This window comes from Phocoena phocoena, chromosome 4 (genome assembly GCF_963924675.1).
Source record: "Phocoena phocoena chromosome 4, mPhoPho1.1, whole genome shotgun sequence".
Classification (NCBI taxonomy): domain Eukaryota; kingdom Metazoa; phylum Chordata; class Mammalia; order Artiodactyla; family Phocoenidae; genus Phocoena; species Phocoena phocoena.
This window is the reverse complement of record NC_089222.1, coordinates 69,229,921-69,250,626: the sequence shown is the minus strand read 5'-3', so window position 1 is coordinate 69,250,626 and position 20,706 is coordinate 69,229,921. Positions and strand designations below refer to the sequence as shown.

Sequence of the window (20,706 nt, the reverse complement as noted above, 5' to 3'; positions counted from 1 at the left end):
ATAACCCCACACTTTAGCACTCAGCCCCTGCCAGCACTGGCGGCTTCCCGTCTCAGACTGGGGTGCCCAGGTCTGATTCTGGAGGAGGCCTTGGCATGGGCAGCATGTGCAAGCCCGCCGGAGCCTGTGCAGTCAGAGGAGGCCTTGGCTTGAAGGGTGCCCCTCCCCATGCCCATGGAGATAGTGGGTGGAGGAGGGGTTTGCAATAGCAGCCCCACCCCTTATGCGCCACTCAACAACGGCACCTTGCTTCGGTAGTGGACCGGGCTTCTTCCAAAAACTTTCCTGGCTGTAGAACTCCTTACTCCTGTCCCTTCAGACCGTCTCTTCACAGCCAACAGCAGTCCCCTCCCTGGGCCCACTCTCCAAGTACTACTTTCCAGCACCCAGTACCCCTCCGCACCAGGAGACACATGACTCAGTCTGGGAGGTGTGCAGGGCTGTGGCATGGACCATATGTGCAGTTCTTACTTTGTCCTGCCTTCCACAGACCGATTGCTGCATTCCTCTCTGATCCCCTGAAGGTCCTTTGCTGTCTCAGCTGAATTCCCTGCTGTGAATGGGCTTTTCTGAGTGTGGGGACCTCTCCTCACCTTCACTTCCCCACCAGGGGTGCTGGTCCCTTCCCATTTCCTCTTTTCTTTTTTTTTTCTTTCTTTCATCCCACCCAGTTGTGTGGGAATTTTTCTTGTACCTTTAGGTGTCTGAGATCTTCCACTAGTGTTCAGCAGGTCCTCTGTGAGAACTGTTCCATCTGTAGAGGTATTCTTGATGTACTTGTGAGGAGAGGCAAATTTGCCTCCTCCTATTCTGCCATCTTGACTCCTCCATCCAGAAAGTCTTAAAAAATTAAAAGATAAAAGAACACTTCCCAATTAGGTCTATGATGCCAGTGTTATCTTGATACTAAAGGTGGACAATGACACAGCAAGAAAATTATAGAACAATATGCCTTATAAATATAGATGTAAAAAACCTCAATAAAATACTAGCAAACTGAATCTAGTAACTTATTCAAAGGAATCAAACACTATGAACAAATGGAATTTACCCCAGGAATACAAGTTTCATTTGACACACAAAAATCAATCAATGTAATACACCATAGTAATAGAATAAAACCAGGGCTTCCCTGGTGGTGCAGTGGTTGAGAGTCTGCCTGCCGATGCAGGGGACACGGGTTCGTGCCCCGGTCCAGGAAGATCCCACATGCTGCGGAGTGGCTAGGCCCGTGAGCCATGGCTGCTGAGCCTGCGCGTCTGGAGCTTGTGATCCACAATGGGAGAGGCCACAACAGTGAGAGGCCTGCGTACCGCCAAAAAAAAAAAAAAAAAAAAAAAAAAGAATAAAACCACATGATCATCTCAATAGATGAGAAAAAACATTTGACAAAATCCAACACTCTGTTACAATAAAAACACTCAACATACTAAAAGTTGAGGGACTTTCTTCAACCTGGTAAAGGGCATCTACAAAAAGTCCAGAGCTAAGATCATACTTAAAGGTGAAAGATTGAAAACTTTTCCACCTAAGATCAGGAGCAAGGTAAATAGATCTACTCTCACCATTTCTATTCAACATTATACTGAAGTTCATAGCCAAAACAATTGTTAGGAGAAATGAATAAAGGCACCTAGATTAGGAAGGAAAGAGTAAAATTGTATTTGTGGGTGACACAGTCTTCTAAATAGAAAATCTACAGGAATCTGCAAAACAGACAAACAAAAATGTTAGAGCTAATAAATGAGGTCAGCAAGTTTGCAAGAAACAAGATCATTATACAAACTCAATTGTATTTTATACTCTGGCAATGAACAATGCAAATATTAAGTTAAGAAAATAATTCCATTTACTATAACAACAAAAAGATAAACTACGTAGAAATAAATTGAATAAAATTAGTGTAAGACTTGTTCACTGAAAACTACAAAACAACTTTGAAAGTAATTAAAGACCTAAGTAGTTCGAAAGATATCCTTTGTTTATGGATTGAAAGACTTGACAGCAATATTTCCTAAACTGATCTGCAAATTCAAGGCAATTCCTATCAGAATCCCAGTTGCCTTTTTTCACAGAAATAGGCAAGTTAATCCAAAAATTTATATAGAAATACAAGTGATCCAGAAAAAAAAAAAAAGTTGGAAGGCTCACACGTTCTGACTTCAAATCTTACTAGAAAGCTACATTAGTCAAGACAATGTAGTGTAAATATAAGGATAGACAAATTGAATAATGAAATAGGATTAAGAATTTAGAAATAAAACCACATATTTTTTGTCAATTGGTTTAGACAAAATGATGAGACCATTCAATGGGGAAATTTCAACAAACGGTGCTGGGATAACTAGATACCCACCTGCAAAAGAATAAATCTGGACATTTTCCTCACATCATTTGCAAAACTTAATGCAAAATGGATCAAATGCCTACATTTTAGAGCTAGAACTATAAAACTCTAAAAGAACCCATAGTCATAAGTCTCCATGACTTTTGATCATGCAATGGTTTCTTAGATGCCATATTCAAAACACAAAACGATAAAAGAAAATATAGATAAGTTGGACTTTATCCAAATAAAAACTTTTGTGCTTCAAAGGACACTATCAACAAAGTGAAAAGCCAATGGACAGAATACAAAATATGTTTACAAAGCATATATCTGATAAGGAACTAGTATCCAAAATATAAAGAAGTCTTACAATTTAAGAATAAAAAGACAAACAACTCAATTTAAAATACTGTCAAGGTATTTGAATAGACATTTCTATTTAATTTTGACAAATAAAGCCCATTCTGAACTCTTTAAAAAAATCCATCTACTCACTTGTCAGAATGTCAGAGTCTCTGTTTTTGCCTTCTTCCTTCTGCCTGCTGTTTTCATTCACTCATTTAACTATATGTCAGGAATTTTACCAAGAACTAACAGGGTCAGAGAGGTCAAAATGAAATTATTCAATTTTTCTACTTACTGGAAAGAGAGTCCAAGACTTTAATAGAGTCATAAAGTAATAATTCAAATGTGTTTGAGTCACCATACGGACCCTGACTCTTCCCGTCACTCATTATGTGAAATAGATAAAGTGTATGTAAATCTTAAAGCTTTCTGTAAATTATAACTTGACAATGTCTTTGCTGACAAAATAGAAATGTTATGTATACGCTATAATTGAAATACAGTTTAAGTGATGAAAAATTGCTCTTGAAAATGCAAAGTGAAAGTGTCATAAGTTTCTTAAAATTGGGGTCTCTATTATTGGCACAATCAATGACTTTTCATCTCTGTTTCTCCCCACTTGTGGGCAAGAGACAACTTGGGTTAAGAGTGTGGCTTTGCAGTGGGTAGGTCTAGGTTCCACTTTTGGCTCCACAACTTTCTCCCTTTGCTGGAAAAAGTGAAATATGACAATTACATAATTATTGAAGGACTGTGGTGGGAATTAAATAAGATAACTGTATGTGAAGTGCTTAGGACAGGGCCTGACATGGGATGATTGCTCAGTGAATGGCAGCAATAACCTTGCTGTGTTACTGTGCATACTAGTGGCTCCAGGAACAAATATGCTGACGTCATTTACCTGTTCAATACAATCAATAGCGAAAATTTGTTTTTTCTTTGAACAATTAATTTGGCTCTACACTCATGAGAAGAATTTAGTAGAATAATTTAATTATTAGGGAGAGAGGGATGAACGATTTAATGAAAGGGCTTTGTAAGCTTGTTCCCACAGTGAATGGATGATCATGAAAAAGGAACTTATTTTTCATCACCTTGACAACATCAACTAAGATATAACAGAAGAAAAGATTCAGACGATTGTATCAGATTTCCTGAAACAAACGTTGTGGAACAAAAGTCATACGTATAAGTTTGTTTAGAAACAAGTCATCAGTACCCAACCCTATCAGAGAAGGCAAGCCAATTATTTTGCCTCTTTTAAGAAGGCAAACCCCATAAGAAATGGGATTCCTTGTTCTATATAACAAAATTTTAAAAAATCAGAACAATCTTATTTACATTTGAAAATATATATGTTTTTAAATTAAGGAACCATGAGCTAAACATGTCTTTAATATTGGCTCGCTCATATTTAACTTTCTCATTTCATTGAATAATTTATTCTCAGGTCTTTCTTCATTTTGGATTATTAAATTTATCAATATATTTTATATAAGATTTATCAGATTTATTACCTATATATTTAATATGTGATTTTTCTTTACTATTTAACTTGTAACTATTTTTCATCACATTTGTATATTCTTTGTTCATCAAGTGGTACTGATATACCATTTTCCATATTGATATAATCTTTAGAAAATAGTTCAAAAAGCTAATCTAAATAACTTACTGAATAAACTATGATAGATAACATCAAGGTATATTTGAATGACAGAAACATGATAAACTTTTAAAATCAAGTTTCAAAGACAATGTTTATTCTTAACTTTTTAAGCTCAAGAAAACACAGACATTTAAAGGGTCACAACTATTTTTTTCATTTATTTAGCTTTGTAACTAGCTATAACGTTGAAGAGCATTATCCCATTTTGCCTTTAAATTACCACACATTTCAGTTATTATTTATTCACACAGCAACTATGTTTTCACTGATTTTTCCTTTAAATCACTCTGATACTTGCAAATAGGAATAGAAATGACTATAACAGTAACTGCTCTCAAAGTATTGACAATTTAATAGTGGAGGCAGACACACAAATGCATAACTGTAATAAAAAGAATGGATTTTTGAGTTGTGATAGATTTATCAACCAAGTGTTGCAGCAGTCCAAAGGAGGTTAAAAAGAAATATGTAGCAGGGGGAACTATACTCTGGTAATAACCTATAATGGAAAAGAATCTAAAAAATAATATATATGTATAACTGAATCACTTTGCTGTACACCTGAAACTAACACAACACTGTAAATCAACTATATTTCAATAAAAATTTTTAAAAATGTTATGGCCATAAGGGAAAAAAAGAGAGAGAGATCCAGAAGACTAAACAGAGCTGGTGACATTTGATCAGAGGCTTGAGGACTGAGAAGGTAAAATGGTGGTGGGATGAAGAGTCCATGCATACAGAAATATATCAGCAAAGCTCTGGAGTGTAGAAAGTGCAGGATATGTTCAGGAATTAGAAGTCTAATATAGCTGTGCACAAAGACACGTAGTGGAAAATGAGTCTGTGAAGAAAAAACAGTCCTGCCTATCAAACTAAGTAGTTTAGACTTTATTCAGAAAATTTATTAAAACAGTGGGTGAAAAGTTTGGTTCCTGCATCTGCTTAACATCACCATGTGCTACAGTTCACACACGTGGAACCAAGTCAGTTTTAGAGCAAAGACCCCTTAAGTCTCTTGGGAGAAGGAGTAAATGCCAAGGCCATTGGTCATTGTTGCATCTTCAAAGCCATAAAATTGGAACTACAGATATATGGAAAGACTTTGACTTAAAAAGAAAACTAACACAATTAAAGCAAGTATTAGAGAGAGTAATTGATGGGACACTTGCCAACTTTGAATTAATTAGATTCAGCCTTAATTTTTAAAAGTGCTGCTTGCAGCAAAATGAAACCATCCTTCTCCAACAGAGTGAGATGTTAATGTACCCATTATGATTCATTTCAAATTTGAGCTCTTCCCAGCTCAAATCTGTTTGGTTGGTTAAAAATGAAATGGTGCTTGCAAATAACATTACTATCCGGAAGACCACATTTGGCTCTAAATCAGCCAAATGAAGGGCATTTTTCCCATTTCATTTTTATGAAAAGCTAACCCACAGGTCTCTAGTCCCAGTCTTTGCTTTATGCTATGCATGTGTTTGAGTGCGTGTGCATGCATAGGAATGCATGCTTTTAGTGAAATGGGCAAGTATGAGATATATTGATTGGGTTCTTCTTGTCATTGACTGAGTAGCAAACCTGTCACTTCTCCAAGTAAGTGAATCATGTTGACAGGGTGCACTACATTTTATAAGTTTTTTTCTCTTTGTCCAGATCATTTGTAGTAGAAGCACATTTGCCACCTTTTAAACGTGGTCTCTGAAGCATTCCAGAGCCATTGAAATATTCGTCTTGACCTGGATAGTCAGTTTTTCTGCTAGCGCAGAAGATTTTTAACATGAACAAGATCCTCTCAACCACTCTTTGTTTCGGACTCTTAACTTTATCTGTAATGTTCTTTTTAGAATCGGTACATGGGCTGCCATATTTTATCCAAGGTATGTACGTACGAATCTAAAATCCTACAGGTGGGTAAATAATCCTTATCTTCCTGTTTGCATTGCTTTGATTTTTCTACCACTATAGCAATAATGTTTTAAACATCAATATGATTTAATCAAACAGCCCTTCAGTAGTTGCTGTTTTAAATTACATGTAATCTGTGATGCTGTTCTCAAGTAAATTAATTTCAACTGACACTGTACTAAATTGATTTCAACTACATTCTTTTTTTCTAATCCAGGGGCATCTGTTTCTTATTTCTATTCCATGACCAAAGATGGGAATGTGTAAATAGTGATAGTGCTATGCATATTTCAAAAATACATCTTGAGGAAAGAAAAATGAGATTTTCATCCAATGAGATTATTAATAAGTTACTTTTGAAAGGAGAGTGGTTCCTAGTAGAACACATCAAGAAAGAAACCTGTGTGTGAAGAGATTTGGGGAGAGTAATGCATGGGGAAATTTACATAGTACTTTCAGGAGGACGATGCTAACAGCCACGTTACGCATGGACTGTATCAGATTTCTAACATACTTAGGGTACTTATATTAAATGAAATAGTTTAATTTATGACATCTACAAACATATGCCACAATAGAGAAAATAATTTTCTGCTCTTGTAATATGGTAACTTGATCTTTCTTTAAAATTTTCAGTGCATTCTGTAGTGGAAATAGCTTTTAATCTGGGAATCAGTGGAGCTAGGTTAAATGCTGATTTATTAGGCAAGCAACTTAACCTCATTGAAACTTTTATACATTTCTTTACATTTTAAAGATAGTAACTTAAAAATATTGCTCTTTAATATCTCTTCCAGTTTGAAACTCTGAGGTGATCTATCATCTAACTGATCTCCTTGTCAGGAAGAGGGAGATAGCCTTTTACTTTTGTCTTACTTGGGGGAACCAAGACAGAATGTAATAAATTTTGTTTACATGACACTGGGTTGAGAAAAGGGATTAAGTTTCCCCTTTCAGCTCTAATTCAACTTTACTAGACCATTTTGCTTCAAATGTGTTTTAAAAGTCAATGAAAATTAGAGCAGTTCTTTTGACAGTGGAAATAAAATTGCGGAAACCCTTATTATTTATTTATAGGGATTTTCCCTTTGAAAAACAAATACAAGCCTGAGACCTAAATACAAGCCTGGGAATGAAAGATTCTGGATTTTATCCATGGCACTCACATTTTGTCTTTGGCCAGTCAAAATCATTGTACTTGGTAGGACTTCATTGTTCTTCCTGTGAAATAATAGGATTTTCAGTGTTCTTAACACAGTATATATGTGTGAGGAGGGAAATATCTGGCCATTCAAAAAGGACTTTGCAAAATTAGGATGTTAGTTAGTGTTAACTGTAACTTCTGATATCATGTGTATATGAAATACAGTAAAATCCAACTCACACATTTTGCTAGGTTATAATTAGATAACAACTCTGATCCCAGAATAGCACATATTGATATGTATATTTCATTGGCAACATACAGGAAAGGTTTCTTTCTGGGACCCCCTTTGACCTCAGTTTCATTATATATAAATGGAGAAGATTAGTTATTGGGAAGATTATTTTCTAATCTAAATTGTCGATGATTAGAGTGAGCTTCTCTCCATGTACACATTTTTCAAAGCAACTAAGTGTTTGACTTACGTTAGTCTTTTAACACATTGTTTTCAAATAAGCATTTGTCTGCTGACAGAACACCAAGGGGTCACCATCCTCTGTGTTAGACGTCATGCAAGACCAATGGCACAATCTGTCAGCTTTCATTTGTTTGGGGCCGTATGAAAGCCTGCCTCAGTTGATAAGCTTGAAACTGGACAAGCTGCCTACCACAAAAGGTGGAGGAGTGAATATTGTGACCAGGAAGGCTACGGGCAATTTAATTTTTTTGGTATATTATCATTTGAGGGGTTTCCAGGTTTCTTTCTGGTAAAGTTTCTTGTCTATATCCCTTAAAAATCTTCACATTCAAATGACAAGCAGGAGACAACTGTCTTTTAAGCTTCAGTATCTCAAGTAGTAATCAATCAGTTTTTTCCTGTGTATTTGCAAAAGTAATCACTCTCTCATGTCTGAGCAACTTTGCCATCATTTGTGCTAAAGGGGTATCTGCACTTGGGTATTCTTTTATTCAAACATCTCCTTTATCAACACTAACTTTTAGTTCAAAGAAAGATGAAAAGTACATTCATTTTTTTTTCTTTTAAAGCCATATGTGTTTTAATACTAAAAATAAAAACAAGAAATAAGACTTATTTGCTATTTTTCTTAGGCATTATCTTACTTAATTTTAGAAATAAAAAAATTTTAATTTCTTGAAAAAACTTTTTCCTCAGAGATTCCTACAAAAGGTGGTTTTCTTAAAAGTTAGTGACAAGAATTTTTGAGGACAGTCATTCAGGTGTAATTACTAGAAACCAAACTGGTAAAGAATGGTAAATACATTAATTGTCTTTTTAAAAAATATTCCACTTAAATATGCAGAGAAGTGGGCTGTAAATTAAGCAAACAAAAGCTTCAGATCATCATTTTTCTAGTTACCTTCCTCCTAGTCTTATAAATTCCCTAAACTGAAGGCAATGAATCTGTCTCTTTTATCACAGTTCTCCTTCTGAAACAAATAATCGTTATCACCTGGCTACACAATGTTCCTTATTTTTTTCAATTAAAGCATTTTAAAGATTGTAATTTAACATTTTAGTGAACAGCTATAATAAAAAAATTACTACACTATTGCATGGTCATGTCTTTCTCTTAAACTAAATTATCTCCGAGGGTCCTTGTTTAATTGATGTTAAGCAAAAATTCCATTGCTAGTCTATTATTTTAACCACTCAAAGAAAAAAAAAAACCCTAGAATTTCACAAATACTTTCTATGTCTGTGAAGTAATGGAAATTGAGGAACTTTGAAATTGAGGAAATTGAGCAACAATAAGTGTTTTTGGTCAATGCAGAAAATTTTGACGCTGCCACCTACCCCAACTCATTTATTTTCTTTCTCAGCAAAGCTTTCATTCCTTTAATTAGCCACTTAGTTTCTTGAGTTCATTAGTTGACATTTTGTAGACACAGGGAAAGAGAAAAAATTTAAAGGAAGAATTTAGCTAAATTATGAGCCATTTCTCTAACTGAAACCACAATATTCCCACTCCTAAATTTTAAACTCACTAACCTACCTTTTGTCCACACAATATCAATTATTATGAGGAGATAGAGGAAGAATGATCCTATAGAAATTGTACCATAAAGGTTTGATTTTTTAGGCCACCTCACAAAGTTCATTTTGTTTATAACACACTAATTATTATTTTGTTTGCATTAAAATCTTGTTGACTCTTCATTTTTTATAGCTTGAATAAAGTCTATTGTCCTGACTTCTACTCCAGAATTAAAGTATTTATGAAAATTTGGGTGATTTTTCTGTTTTTAGAGTGCTGAGATAGCTGGGCATCTGACCAATGAGTAGGCTGGGAGGTAAATGGGCAAAGATGGAAAGATATCAATATGGAAAAAGTAGGCACTGTCTTACCTCTTCCACAGGGTTGCCTTGGATGATTCAAAGGCAATTCCCAGAACACAAAAAGGCTCATATTTTAATGTGTATCAAATAAAATCTCAAAATCAAATGTTATTTTTTCTTTTAAAAACAACTTTTAATTCGTATTTCTTATGTTAAACACAATAGTAGAAAATTAAAAAAAAAAACAGATGAAAAAACAGAAAGCAAAATTTACCTGCAATTCTACTAACCCAGAAATAATTACAGGTAAAATTTAGTCTGTAACCTTCCAGGTATATTCTCTATCTCTGCCTCCCTCTCTCTCTCACAATCTCTCTTTGAGTGTTCACATACATTCAACGATCGTTAAAACAGCCCATCTTTTTGGATTACACACCTCTCTCTATACACATTTTATTGGTGAGTATACACATTGATAGTGATTGATAGTGATTATAGTTACCTGTAAAACGTATTTAATCAGAAACATGTTCAGTGACACAGACTGAAAATGGAGGTTTCACTACATTGAGGTAATTATTACAGGAAATGAATTGTTTCTAGATAAAGGAGATACAGATCGCGAAGAACTATTGCTGGCTCTACTGAATAAAAATTTTGATCTCCAAAGACCTTCCAACATTGGTGAGTTAAGAATAAAGTCAAACTTTATTTATTCCATCTTCTGACCTGTTCTTTCTACATGTTAATTTATATTAAATAAAATAATAATTACTAATTTTAATGCTGCATTGAAGGCTTAAATGTCTTTCTTATCTCATATTCACGCTAAAAGCAATGGCGTTATTAAAAAATATTAAAATCGCATTTTGTTCAGTTTGAGAGTCCTAATGAGATCAGTAACTATCTAGTTACTCAATAGTTATCTTTAGTCGTATTTTCCTCTCACCTAAGCAATTCCCACTGGTACAGTTAATATTATTTTTACTAAATGCTTCATTTACTTCATTTACTTCATTTACTAAATGCTACTAAACGTTTCAAAACAGGTTTCCACTAGAAATTTCACAAGTTAACTGTGGTTTTGTGGCAGTTAAGTTAGCACTTTTTCTGCAATCAAATTCTTTCAATTTGGGAAATGGTTGGAGTAGAAACCATTGGGTAATTTAGGCTACACCAACTGAGATTATTTTTTCTTTGAACAGGAGAATATGATTTACAATTATGCATCAGACTGGTCTCCAAGAAATGACAAATATTGTCAGAAACTTAGCAAGTCTAACCTGAGAGATAGTGTGACAATATGATAATGTGGTATCCTCTCAGAAAACATCTGTTCTTATAAAAAAATTCATGGGACAGTGTACCAGTTAAAACAATACCTTAATAAATACTTTAAAAATACAGGATTTTAAAATCAATAAGATATTTTCATTGAAGAAAATGAACACAATTATAAAAAAAAAGCTATACTCAAAGTGTAAAACCCAGAGGGAGTTGATATTAACATTTCTGGAAATTTCCTTCTTGATTGAATTATATAGATAAGATTTGTGTCCTGCTTTTTTAACTTAATATCATTTCATGAGAATTTCCCCATGTCAGTAAACTAGCTTATTTCTAAATACTAGTCCTTGTTAGAACTATGGTTTATTTAAAAAAACTCTGTGCTTGATAGAAATTAGGTATTTGCTCATTACATTACTGATTATATTTCAATATTACAGGCATTGAAAAAATGCTTGGACCTTTATATTAGGGACAGGTAGGTGATCTCAAATCATACAAAAAAGACCTTTGTCTTCCTTGAATGTATGATCTGAAATGAATTAAATATTACTTGCAATGTACATTTTTCATATGATAAATGTGTCTTGCAGATATAGAGCTGGCTAACAAATTGGAAGAACTTAACCAGGTGAGAATGTGAAATACTTAAAATTTCAATTTTAATAATAACCAAAAGACACTTTCTTTTGACATAATAGTTGTTACAATTATTAATACTCTATTATAAAACCTTTATTCCTGCTAGAGGAAGAGTGAAGTAATTCGCTAGGGAAAAAGTAATCAAATTCTACTAAAAAATAAAGAGAACAGAACAGAGCCATAACTGAAGTGATCATGGGATAAAATGTCTAGAAATCTGGATTCTAGACCTAGCTATCCAATTACATATGAGACCATGGAAGAATTAAAATTCTCTGGACCTAAATCTCCTCATCTGTAAAATAGGAGGCTATAACTAGATTGGTGGTTTTCAAAAGTTATTATTTTTTAAAGTGGAAATTTTTTTTTCCAAACAAAATTGTATGTGGTCTCAGTAAATGAAATATACAAAAGTGGAGGGCTTCCCTGGTGGCGTAGTGGTTGAGAGTCCACCTGCCGATGCAGGGGACACGGGTTCGTGCCCCGGTCCGGGAAGATCTCACATGCCGCAGAGCAGCTGGGCCCGTGAGCCAGGGCTGCTGAGTCTGCGCGTCCGGAGCCTGTGCTCCGCAACGGGAGAGGCCACAACAGTGAGAGGCCCGCGTACCGGAAAAAAAAAAAAAGTGGAACTGCTCTGTTTGAAACAGCTAGTTTGGTGAGGGAGGGGCCCGAAGTGCTGCTTTCTTGACCTGCATTTGGCTTCGGTACAGAAAGCCCCTTAGCAACCTTATCTCCTGACTCCTTGCTATGAAGAAAATTGGAAAATCATTGGATTAGATGATTTCTTAACTCTCTCAAACACAACTGCATGCAAATCCACTATTATACAAACTGTATGGCTGTTTGTGAGAGAGAATTATGCCCCATCAATTCTTAGTATCTAGGACACAGATGCATGCAGTAGCTCAGGCTGAGTTCTATTTTGATAGAGTTAGGTCTTTAGGGTTTAGGCAATCAGCGAGCTTGCAAAAAATTAACATGGCTTACACTCTGGGTGGGAACCCTAGGGCATCAAAATACTTCTCACTTACTGCTAGAAGGGACAAATATTTCAGGAAATCCAAACATTCACATAACTCTTCGGAACTCCTTGAAAAGGACTGGTTATTATAGGTGACTTAATATCAAGACCAGCTACACAGGTTGTGTTTACAGGCTCCCCATTAATGAACACTCAGATTTGACTTCCTTCACCATAAGCCTGTTTGTTCCTGATCACCTGTTAAGTCATGGACCTTTCCCAGCCAGTTTCTAAATGCAAGTTTCATTTTATTTTTCTATTTAATTCTTTTTGTTTATTTTCATTTGTTACTTTTATTTCCTTTTATGTTCCTTTGTCCTCCTTCCTTTTTTCCATCTTTCCTTCTCCCTTTCTTTGTCTATCTTTCTTCTTCTTCAATAGAAAAAAAAACATTGCTGTTATTAAAGATTAATACTTTTCATATTTGATTTTTAACAGCTGGAAAAACTGAAAGATCAGCTCATGGAGGCAAAGGATGCTGAGATGTCTTATGCTATAGGTGGTCTATCTTCTTCCCATCCTAATAAGCGAGGTAAGTTTGGTGGTAGAAAAGAGTTGAAATAGAGATTTGCTGGACCTTTCCATAGTTAGTATAGCTTAGGCTGTGATGTGTCACCAATTATAATCTAAATCTCAGAGACCTAATATAATAAAATCCAATCATAAAGTTCAGTGTACATAGTACAACCTTCTTCTACTTTGTGGCTATATCATCTAGATTATTGCTGTAGCTTGACGACCTCCAAGATTACCAAGACACAGGAAAGGATAGAGGATGCATCCCAGCTCTCAACTGCCTCAGTTCAGAGCTCAGTTTTGTGACATGCATCACTTCTACTGAAGTCCATTGCCTAGAATTAATCACTTGGGCTGCCACCAAAATATTGGCAAGACAGACTAATAAATGTTAGAAAGCACGTACAGTACTTGGAGAGTACTGCCTCAACCACAGTCAATCCTTTGATCTTTTCTTAACCACATAGGCTATATTCAACCGTCTCCCATTAGAGACAACTCCAAACTCCTTTCACTGCTGCACCCAGAACAAAGAATAAGCCCTCCAGGAGATACTAATCTTTGTCAAATACAATGTGGCTCCTCTTCATTCACAGACCTATCAGCTAAAAGGACAAAATTCAATAATTGACAGAGGAACAGGGACTGGATTATCACAATCAATAATCTTATTCACAAAGGAAAAGAACAAGAGGCACACAACGTCAAGAATGCTGGCCTCCAGCAATTCTGAAATCTCACTGGGCAAATATTATAAAAGTTTCTTACCCTGGAGATGGAGAATGGTTTCTTGATTAGGACCTGCTAGTGTGTAGGTGGAGTGCTTTTTCCACTGTGTTATTTCCCCTGGCTTCACCCTTTCTGAGGTTTTTGCTTTTTTGGCTTTTTCATTTTCATCCCTGGACACATCATATGGGCTCCTCGGGGAATATTCCCTTCTTGAGGATTGCACAGTTTTCTCAGGTCTCCTCCTACTCTCACAAAGTTGGAGGCCCAAGGTTTATTTGGTCTTAAAGTGTCAAAGACATTTTGTATGCTAGGGTTTATGGTTTCTTTGCCAATGGTGTTCTTGTAACAATTTAGAAAGCTTCTCAGCTATTTCCTACACACAATCTTTTTTAAACAATTTTAACTCTTTTTCATTCTCATCCCCAACTGAGTTGCCTTGAAGACATCTGGAACATACTTTGAAGGCTATACATGTAATCTGATTTGTGCCCTGAGCCCCTTATTCCAATTGATATTTACCTGGCGTCACTCACTTAGAGTCATTTTAAATCCCATTTTATAGTTTTGGGATCCAGAAACAGCTCTTGCAATATTTCAAGATCTTGTATTTCCGAACTATCTCTTTTTATTTATTTGCAAAGACACCATTTTCTTCTTAAGTTCACTATTTCTTGCAACACCTTTCTAAGTGTATCCAACAGCAACCTAAAAATACTGCCAATATTCTGTTTTCCTAGTTTTTCTTCTAGAAATTCAAGAGGAACACAATCTGAACCTGAACTGTTGTAGACATCAGTTTTACCACATACTGTGCTACTTTGTAAAATGGTTCTTCGTGTTTCCAGCCTATGATATCAATTTCCTCGTCTGCCATTAATCAACTGCTGAGACTGTACCATAACTTAGGTTCTTCTTAGAGTACCACCCTCCTTCAAGTTTTCAAAGTGTATTTTGGCACAAATTAGGCAGAGCACATCAAGAAAATAACCTTACAATCTCAGTGGTGTAACTTGGTTTAAGATTTATTTTGTATTTACATGAAGCCTTGGTTATTTTCCTTCACTTTGTCCCTGCACCGTGTGTCATTGTAGCAGGATAGGAAAAACATGGAGGTAAATGCACCCTTACCTGCCAAAATTAGACACATGATCTCAACCTAACTTAGCGGGGTTGGGGAAGCCCCTGGAGAATGTGGAGAAATGCAAGGAACAGTTGGAGAATCTTACCTCTACCATAGATATTTTGAGCTTGTTATGACATGTATAACAAAATCTTCCCAGTAATGATTTAAGTATATAAATTTGAGTTTAGGAAAGTAACTCAGAGTGGAGATCTAAATTTGACAGTTATCTGCATATCAATATTGCGTGGTATTGTGATGAGACTGTCTAGGGAATCACTCTAAACAGATATAAAACAGAAGACATCCAAGGCCAAGTCCCAGGCCACACCAAATTTAGAGACTGGGCAGATGAGAGAGAATTAGCAAAGGAGGCTGAGAAGGAGCAGCTACCGAGGAAACAGGCGACAAAGAAAAAGATGCCTCGGAAGTCAGATGAAAAACTGTTTCCAGGAAGACATAGTTCAGCTCTTCTAATGCCATAATAGGTCCAGTAAAATGAGAACTGAGATTTTCCATCTGAATAGCAATGGGAAGGGTTTTAATGGTTTTGACAAGAATTATCTGGTGGACTTATGGTTAAAGAGAATATGACCAAACAACAGGAATGACTAACAACAGACAACATTTTTGAGAAATTTTTTCTAAAGGGTAGTAAAAATTGGGATATTAGAGTAGCTTGAGGGGGGTCAAGGAAGATTTATGTTTGTTTGTTTTTAAGCAAGGAGATATTAAAACATATGTGTATGTAGTAGGAACAAAGTAAATATTTATGGTGATAAACATATGAATTAGACGCCCAGGTTAGGTGACAAAAACAACCCACATCATATCTGAAGTGTGGTGTTTATTGGCATAACTAGAAACAGTCCACCATAAATAGCAATGTATGATGGTAAAATGGACTCAGAGATTCAGCTTAAAGCAAGAGTATCTTACACTTACTGTGAATTATTGTAATTTGTTTAATTATTTAATATATAGTTGACCGACCGCTGCTAAATTCTTCCATTCATTAAAAATATAACTGTCCAACACCTAGCATCATGCTAAAAATGGGGATTACAAGAGTTAACCAGATAGACATCAAGAGACACCAGAATGCTGGCTAGGGTTTTCCTTCACATAAATGATAAATGATAAATAAGCATTGAGGAGCTGGCTCTACTGGGGATACCATTCATGAAAGTTCCCTTCAACTTGTCCAGAAAATTTCCAAACTATGTTCCAGTGCATACTTCATTGAGCCTCTCTTGTGGTATAAATCTGGGATATGTGTAGATTTCTTTTTCCTTCCAGCCTGAGATATTCAAAGATATCCAGAGGGCAGAAAGGGACTTTCCAAAATACTATAAAAAGAAGATTGGATTAGCAGGCCAAGTTCTTCAGTTTACTGTCTGAAAATAAACTTCTGCTTGCATAGGATTTGAATGTGGTTTTGTTTAAAGAAAACGCTGGCTCTTTTGGGAATGAAAAGTAGACTCTGAGTGCTATCATAACACTCTATGTGTTTGCACTGATGAGTGCTAGGTTCACAGTTTACAGAATGAGTGGAGGTAGGGAGAGAAACCTAGGCAGGAAGATAGATTTTTTTTTTTTTTTTTTTTTTTGCGATACGCGTGCCTCACACTGTTGTGGCCTCTCCCGTGGTGGAGCACAGGCTCCAGACGCGCAGGCCCAGTGACCATGGCTCACGGGCCTAGCGGCTCTGCGGCATGTGGGATCTTTCCGGAACGGGGCACGAACCCGTGTCCCCTGCATCGGTAGGCGGACTCTCAACGACTGCGCCACCAGGGAAGCCCGATAGACTTTTATCATTTATGGCAAAGAGTGTCTTTACTGAGTTTTTCAACTCATTTTTATTGTTCATCCTATTAATCAATAGTGAATTGAAGACCCATCTCCCCAAGGTCTTCATTTTATAAACTATTTAGATTGAAGGAAATTAGAGAAATTTGTAATTAATTAGATGAAGCTAACGTAAGTTGGACAATTGATTGGGAACAACCCACAGAAGGTTTAAAATGACGCATTCATTCATTTCAAGATTAAAATGCTGTTCAAATTGGTTTGATTTTTCTGAAACATCCCTTTATGATCAGAATGTGAAGACTCAGTGTGATGATCAAATTATTTAAATATCATTTGGTGGTCTGCAAAGTAAACTTTAAATTTTCTTCCTTCTTTTTTCTCCAGTAAATAGAAGCATATTTATCACTGATTTTACTTATGTGACTTCCCCTTTGGGACTTAACTTACCCCAACTCTTAAATGGAAGGGTGTGTCTTACTGTATTCTCTGAACTGTGTTATATGCATTATAATGTGGAACAGTGCTGTCCAATAGAACTTTCTTTGATGATGTGACCATTCTCTAATTTGCACTGCCCATTACGGTAGTTACAGGCCACTCGGCATTACTGAGCACTTGGCTAGTGTGATAGAGAAGCTGAATTTTCACATTTGATTTAATTTTAATTAATTTAAAGATCCACATGAGGCTAATAACTACCATTTGAACATTCGTTTTAGAAAACTTTATTTCATACTCAGGTGTACATAAACTATTTTATTCAAATGTACCATTTTATCAAAAATCTTCCTAATAAAGATTTTGTTTTGTTTATTTTTTAGCTTGCTTTTGGAAATACTGTGTCTAAAGTTTTTCCTCTGGATGCCAAAAAAGATAAGAACATTAGACAAAATTATATATCTACTCACTTTACTGCTTAAAGATTGTAGCTATTTCAAGCATAAAGAAACGGTGGCAGAATTTATCCAGCATATTACATGCTTCAAACTTATGTCGTGAATAATGATGACAAATCAGTTGCACTTTTGAATGGCATGGGACGATCAGAATGGCTTTGTAGACCTGAAGTTGGGAGTGCTGTTATCTATTGTATGCTTTTCATAAATTCATTGTCTACATGTAGTTTTGTCCAGAGCTGACTAGGCTGTTGAGCTATCAATTAAAATATTTTAGACAGTGTCTTGGAAAATTAAATTATATTGTCCCAATTTATATGAGAAATTATATTTTATTAAATTTATTTAAAATATTTTAGAAAATGTCTTGAAAAATTAAATTATATTGTCTCAATTTATAGAAAATGTGCATCATTGTCTTTTCTCTTTTTTTGTGATTATGCTGGCTACTATCTCTTTTCTGTTCATTAGGGCAATTGTCACTGAGACTACTACAACCAAATGAATACATTATAAGAAGCAGAAATCTATTGTTTATCGGACTCTAGGAGAAAGATGTATTAGAAGTTTCAGAGATAGATATTAAGAAAATTTTTGTACAGTACAATTTGCTTTTGGGTCCTTTAATTCTCATCTCTGCCTCCTCCACAATATCAGAAATTATTTGAGGCTCTCAGCACGTCTGTGAGAGACTAGACTCAGTGTACCAAAAACGTCAAGTAAAACAGAACAAAAACTCACTGGATTTTCCTTCATTTTTTCCCCCACGTTTTCACATCAAACTGCTCTTGTTTACATCTCGTCTGAGCAAACTTATTTAATCAATTCAAGGCTGGGAATCCAATTTCATTTTTGTTTGCCACCTGTTGTGGCACAGAAGCATAGTTGAAGTAACTTTATAATTAAAGAATATCAATGACTAGCTGGCCAGATGAGCCTACCGGCATTCCGCTATGTCACAGAACAGGGGAAATGCAGTTTATCTACATGATGTTAATTGTGTGGTGCTTGAAGATAAGACTATCTCATGAGCTAGAATGAACAATATTGCTTAAGCAAAAAAAAAAATTTAAAAATACACGAAACTGACCAAGTTGAGTAACATGCCTGTAGTGCTTTAAATACACTTGGTAGGAGCCACTTAAATGTACATAAATATTTGTTGCTCAATAATGCCTGAATGTTCCCACGTATTTACACCTGTTGTGAACGTAAACATGATATTATCATAAAGAAAACAAAACTCCTGTTTTCATCATCTCACGTTTATTAACTTTGGAGCAGTTGAACAATATTTATGCATTTGTAAACTTTAGGGGTAATGTCATTCAGAAAAGGTTTTGATACTTCTTCCTTTTAGAGAAAGTCATCTGTTTATAATTTGTTTTCTTTTTATAATTTGCTTTAAGAAGTTTAATTCCCTAAAGATATCTGTAGATTAAAGGTAGAATTTGCTAGATATTTTTTTGTGTGTGTGTAACCAGGAATTAATATCCCCCATGAAAAACTGGTTATATAATTAACACCAGAACTCAGAAATCCATATTCACAGTTTGCTGTATGAAGATTTTTACAGGAACAAAGAAAAATAAAAAGTAATCTATTTCTTTGAAACTAACTGAAAAGTCCCTTTAAGCTGGTGACTTTCAATGAAATATAGCTGGATTTAGTAATATACAATGCGTTATACAAATAGATGAGATGACTCGTCATGTTCTTAACAGAAATTATGTCTTAAATTTCCTGCTATGTTAAAAGGATGCCTTATTTTAAACTAGAATACCGCTGACTTATTTTCTACTCTGTATAAAGTAGTGGTAAAAGTTAAAATATGAAATAAAATAGTTATAAGTGGAGAAAACACTTTTCTTTTTTTCTTCATGTAAGTCTTGTGTATTCTTTTTTTCTTCATGTAAGTCTTGTGTATATGCTATGAGACAAATGCATTACACATTAGAATAGAGTATAAATCGATACACTGTGACTTCTTACTTTAGTTAAAATGGAGGCCATAGACATAATTTTGAATTTAAAAATTATAGAAGATAGGAAATCAATTTGTTTAATCCAACTTTAAATCTTTATCATGAGAAATTTTTAGGTTAAAGTAGGTTTTAATACCTTTTGTCAAAGTGTGAACCAACAGTACCCAGTTGGATTAGCAGCTGACAAATATCCAAAGGGGAGAAAAAGGAAAGAAAGAGCTTCTAAGGAATTAGACATATTTCTATAATTCATCAGAAAGTTGGGAAAGCTGGGCAAGAGCAATTATAACTTAAATAATTCTTTCAAATAATGAGTCCTGCAGTATATCTGTCCATGTACCACTAACTTTCTAATGTAAGTTTATGAACAGAAATTGAAGAATCAGTGAGATTTCGCAAAATTCAGTTCTCTTTGCTAAGGCTCCTCTATTACAATTAAAAGAATCATTCATTTTCAGTTTTTTCCTAAGCTTAAAGTTTTTCAGCAGTTAGAACATTTCCCCCCTCAAGGAGAAGTTATACACAAAACCACTTTGTATTCTAAGTGCATATGTTCATCTCTATGTCAGAGTTTATTTTGTTCTTTGGATCGTACGTTAATTCATTTTTAGGTAAGATCAACAACAACCCATTTCTCTCCCCTTCTTCTGATATGACTATACCTTCTCATCACAGTCTTCCTTTTTAGGCTAAAATAAACCTTTGCTCTGCTGACCGAACTTTTTTTCTTCCCACATATCAGGTCTGTTTGACAGTGATAACTAGGGTTTAAAGAAGTGTTTTCAGAGGGTTTTAAAATTTCTGCTGACTTATGCTAAATCTCTGGTCCAAGGAATAAGTTATCTTTATGTTTTGAAAGCATATCCAATGCACAATGGGCTTATGCATCTAAATTACAAGAACAACACAGTTTTGCTGAGAGTTGAGCTTTCCAGAATACCAAAACTTATGCTTTCATAGGCCAATTAAAAATAATTTGAATCTTTTTAAAGAAATCATTCTCA

The 20,706-nt window shown here is 35.1% G+C and overlaps 1 protein-coding gene across 1 annotated transcript; it reads left to right on the top strand.

Moving 5' to 3' along the window:
* Positions 1–6,123: 6,123 nt before the first annotated feature.
* UTS2B (urotensin 2B) lies at positions 6,124–17,668 on the top strand. Its single transcript, XM_065877003.1, has 5 exons — positions 6,124–6,223; positions 10,280–10,378; positions 11,575–11,612; positions 13,083–13,176; positions 17,643–17,668. Exons 1-5 carry the CDS (start codon positions 6,124–6,126, stop codon positions 17,666–17,668), a joined length of 357 nt encoding a protein of 118 aa, XP_065733075.1.
* The last annotated feature ends 3,038 nt before the right edge of the window (positions 17,669–20,706 follow it).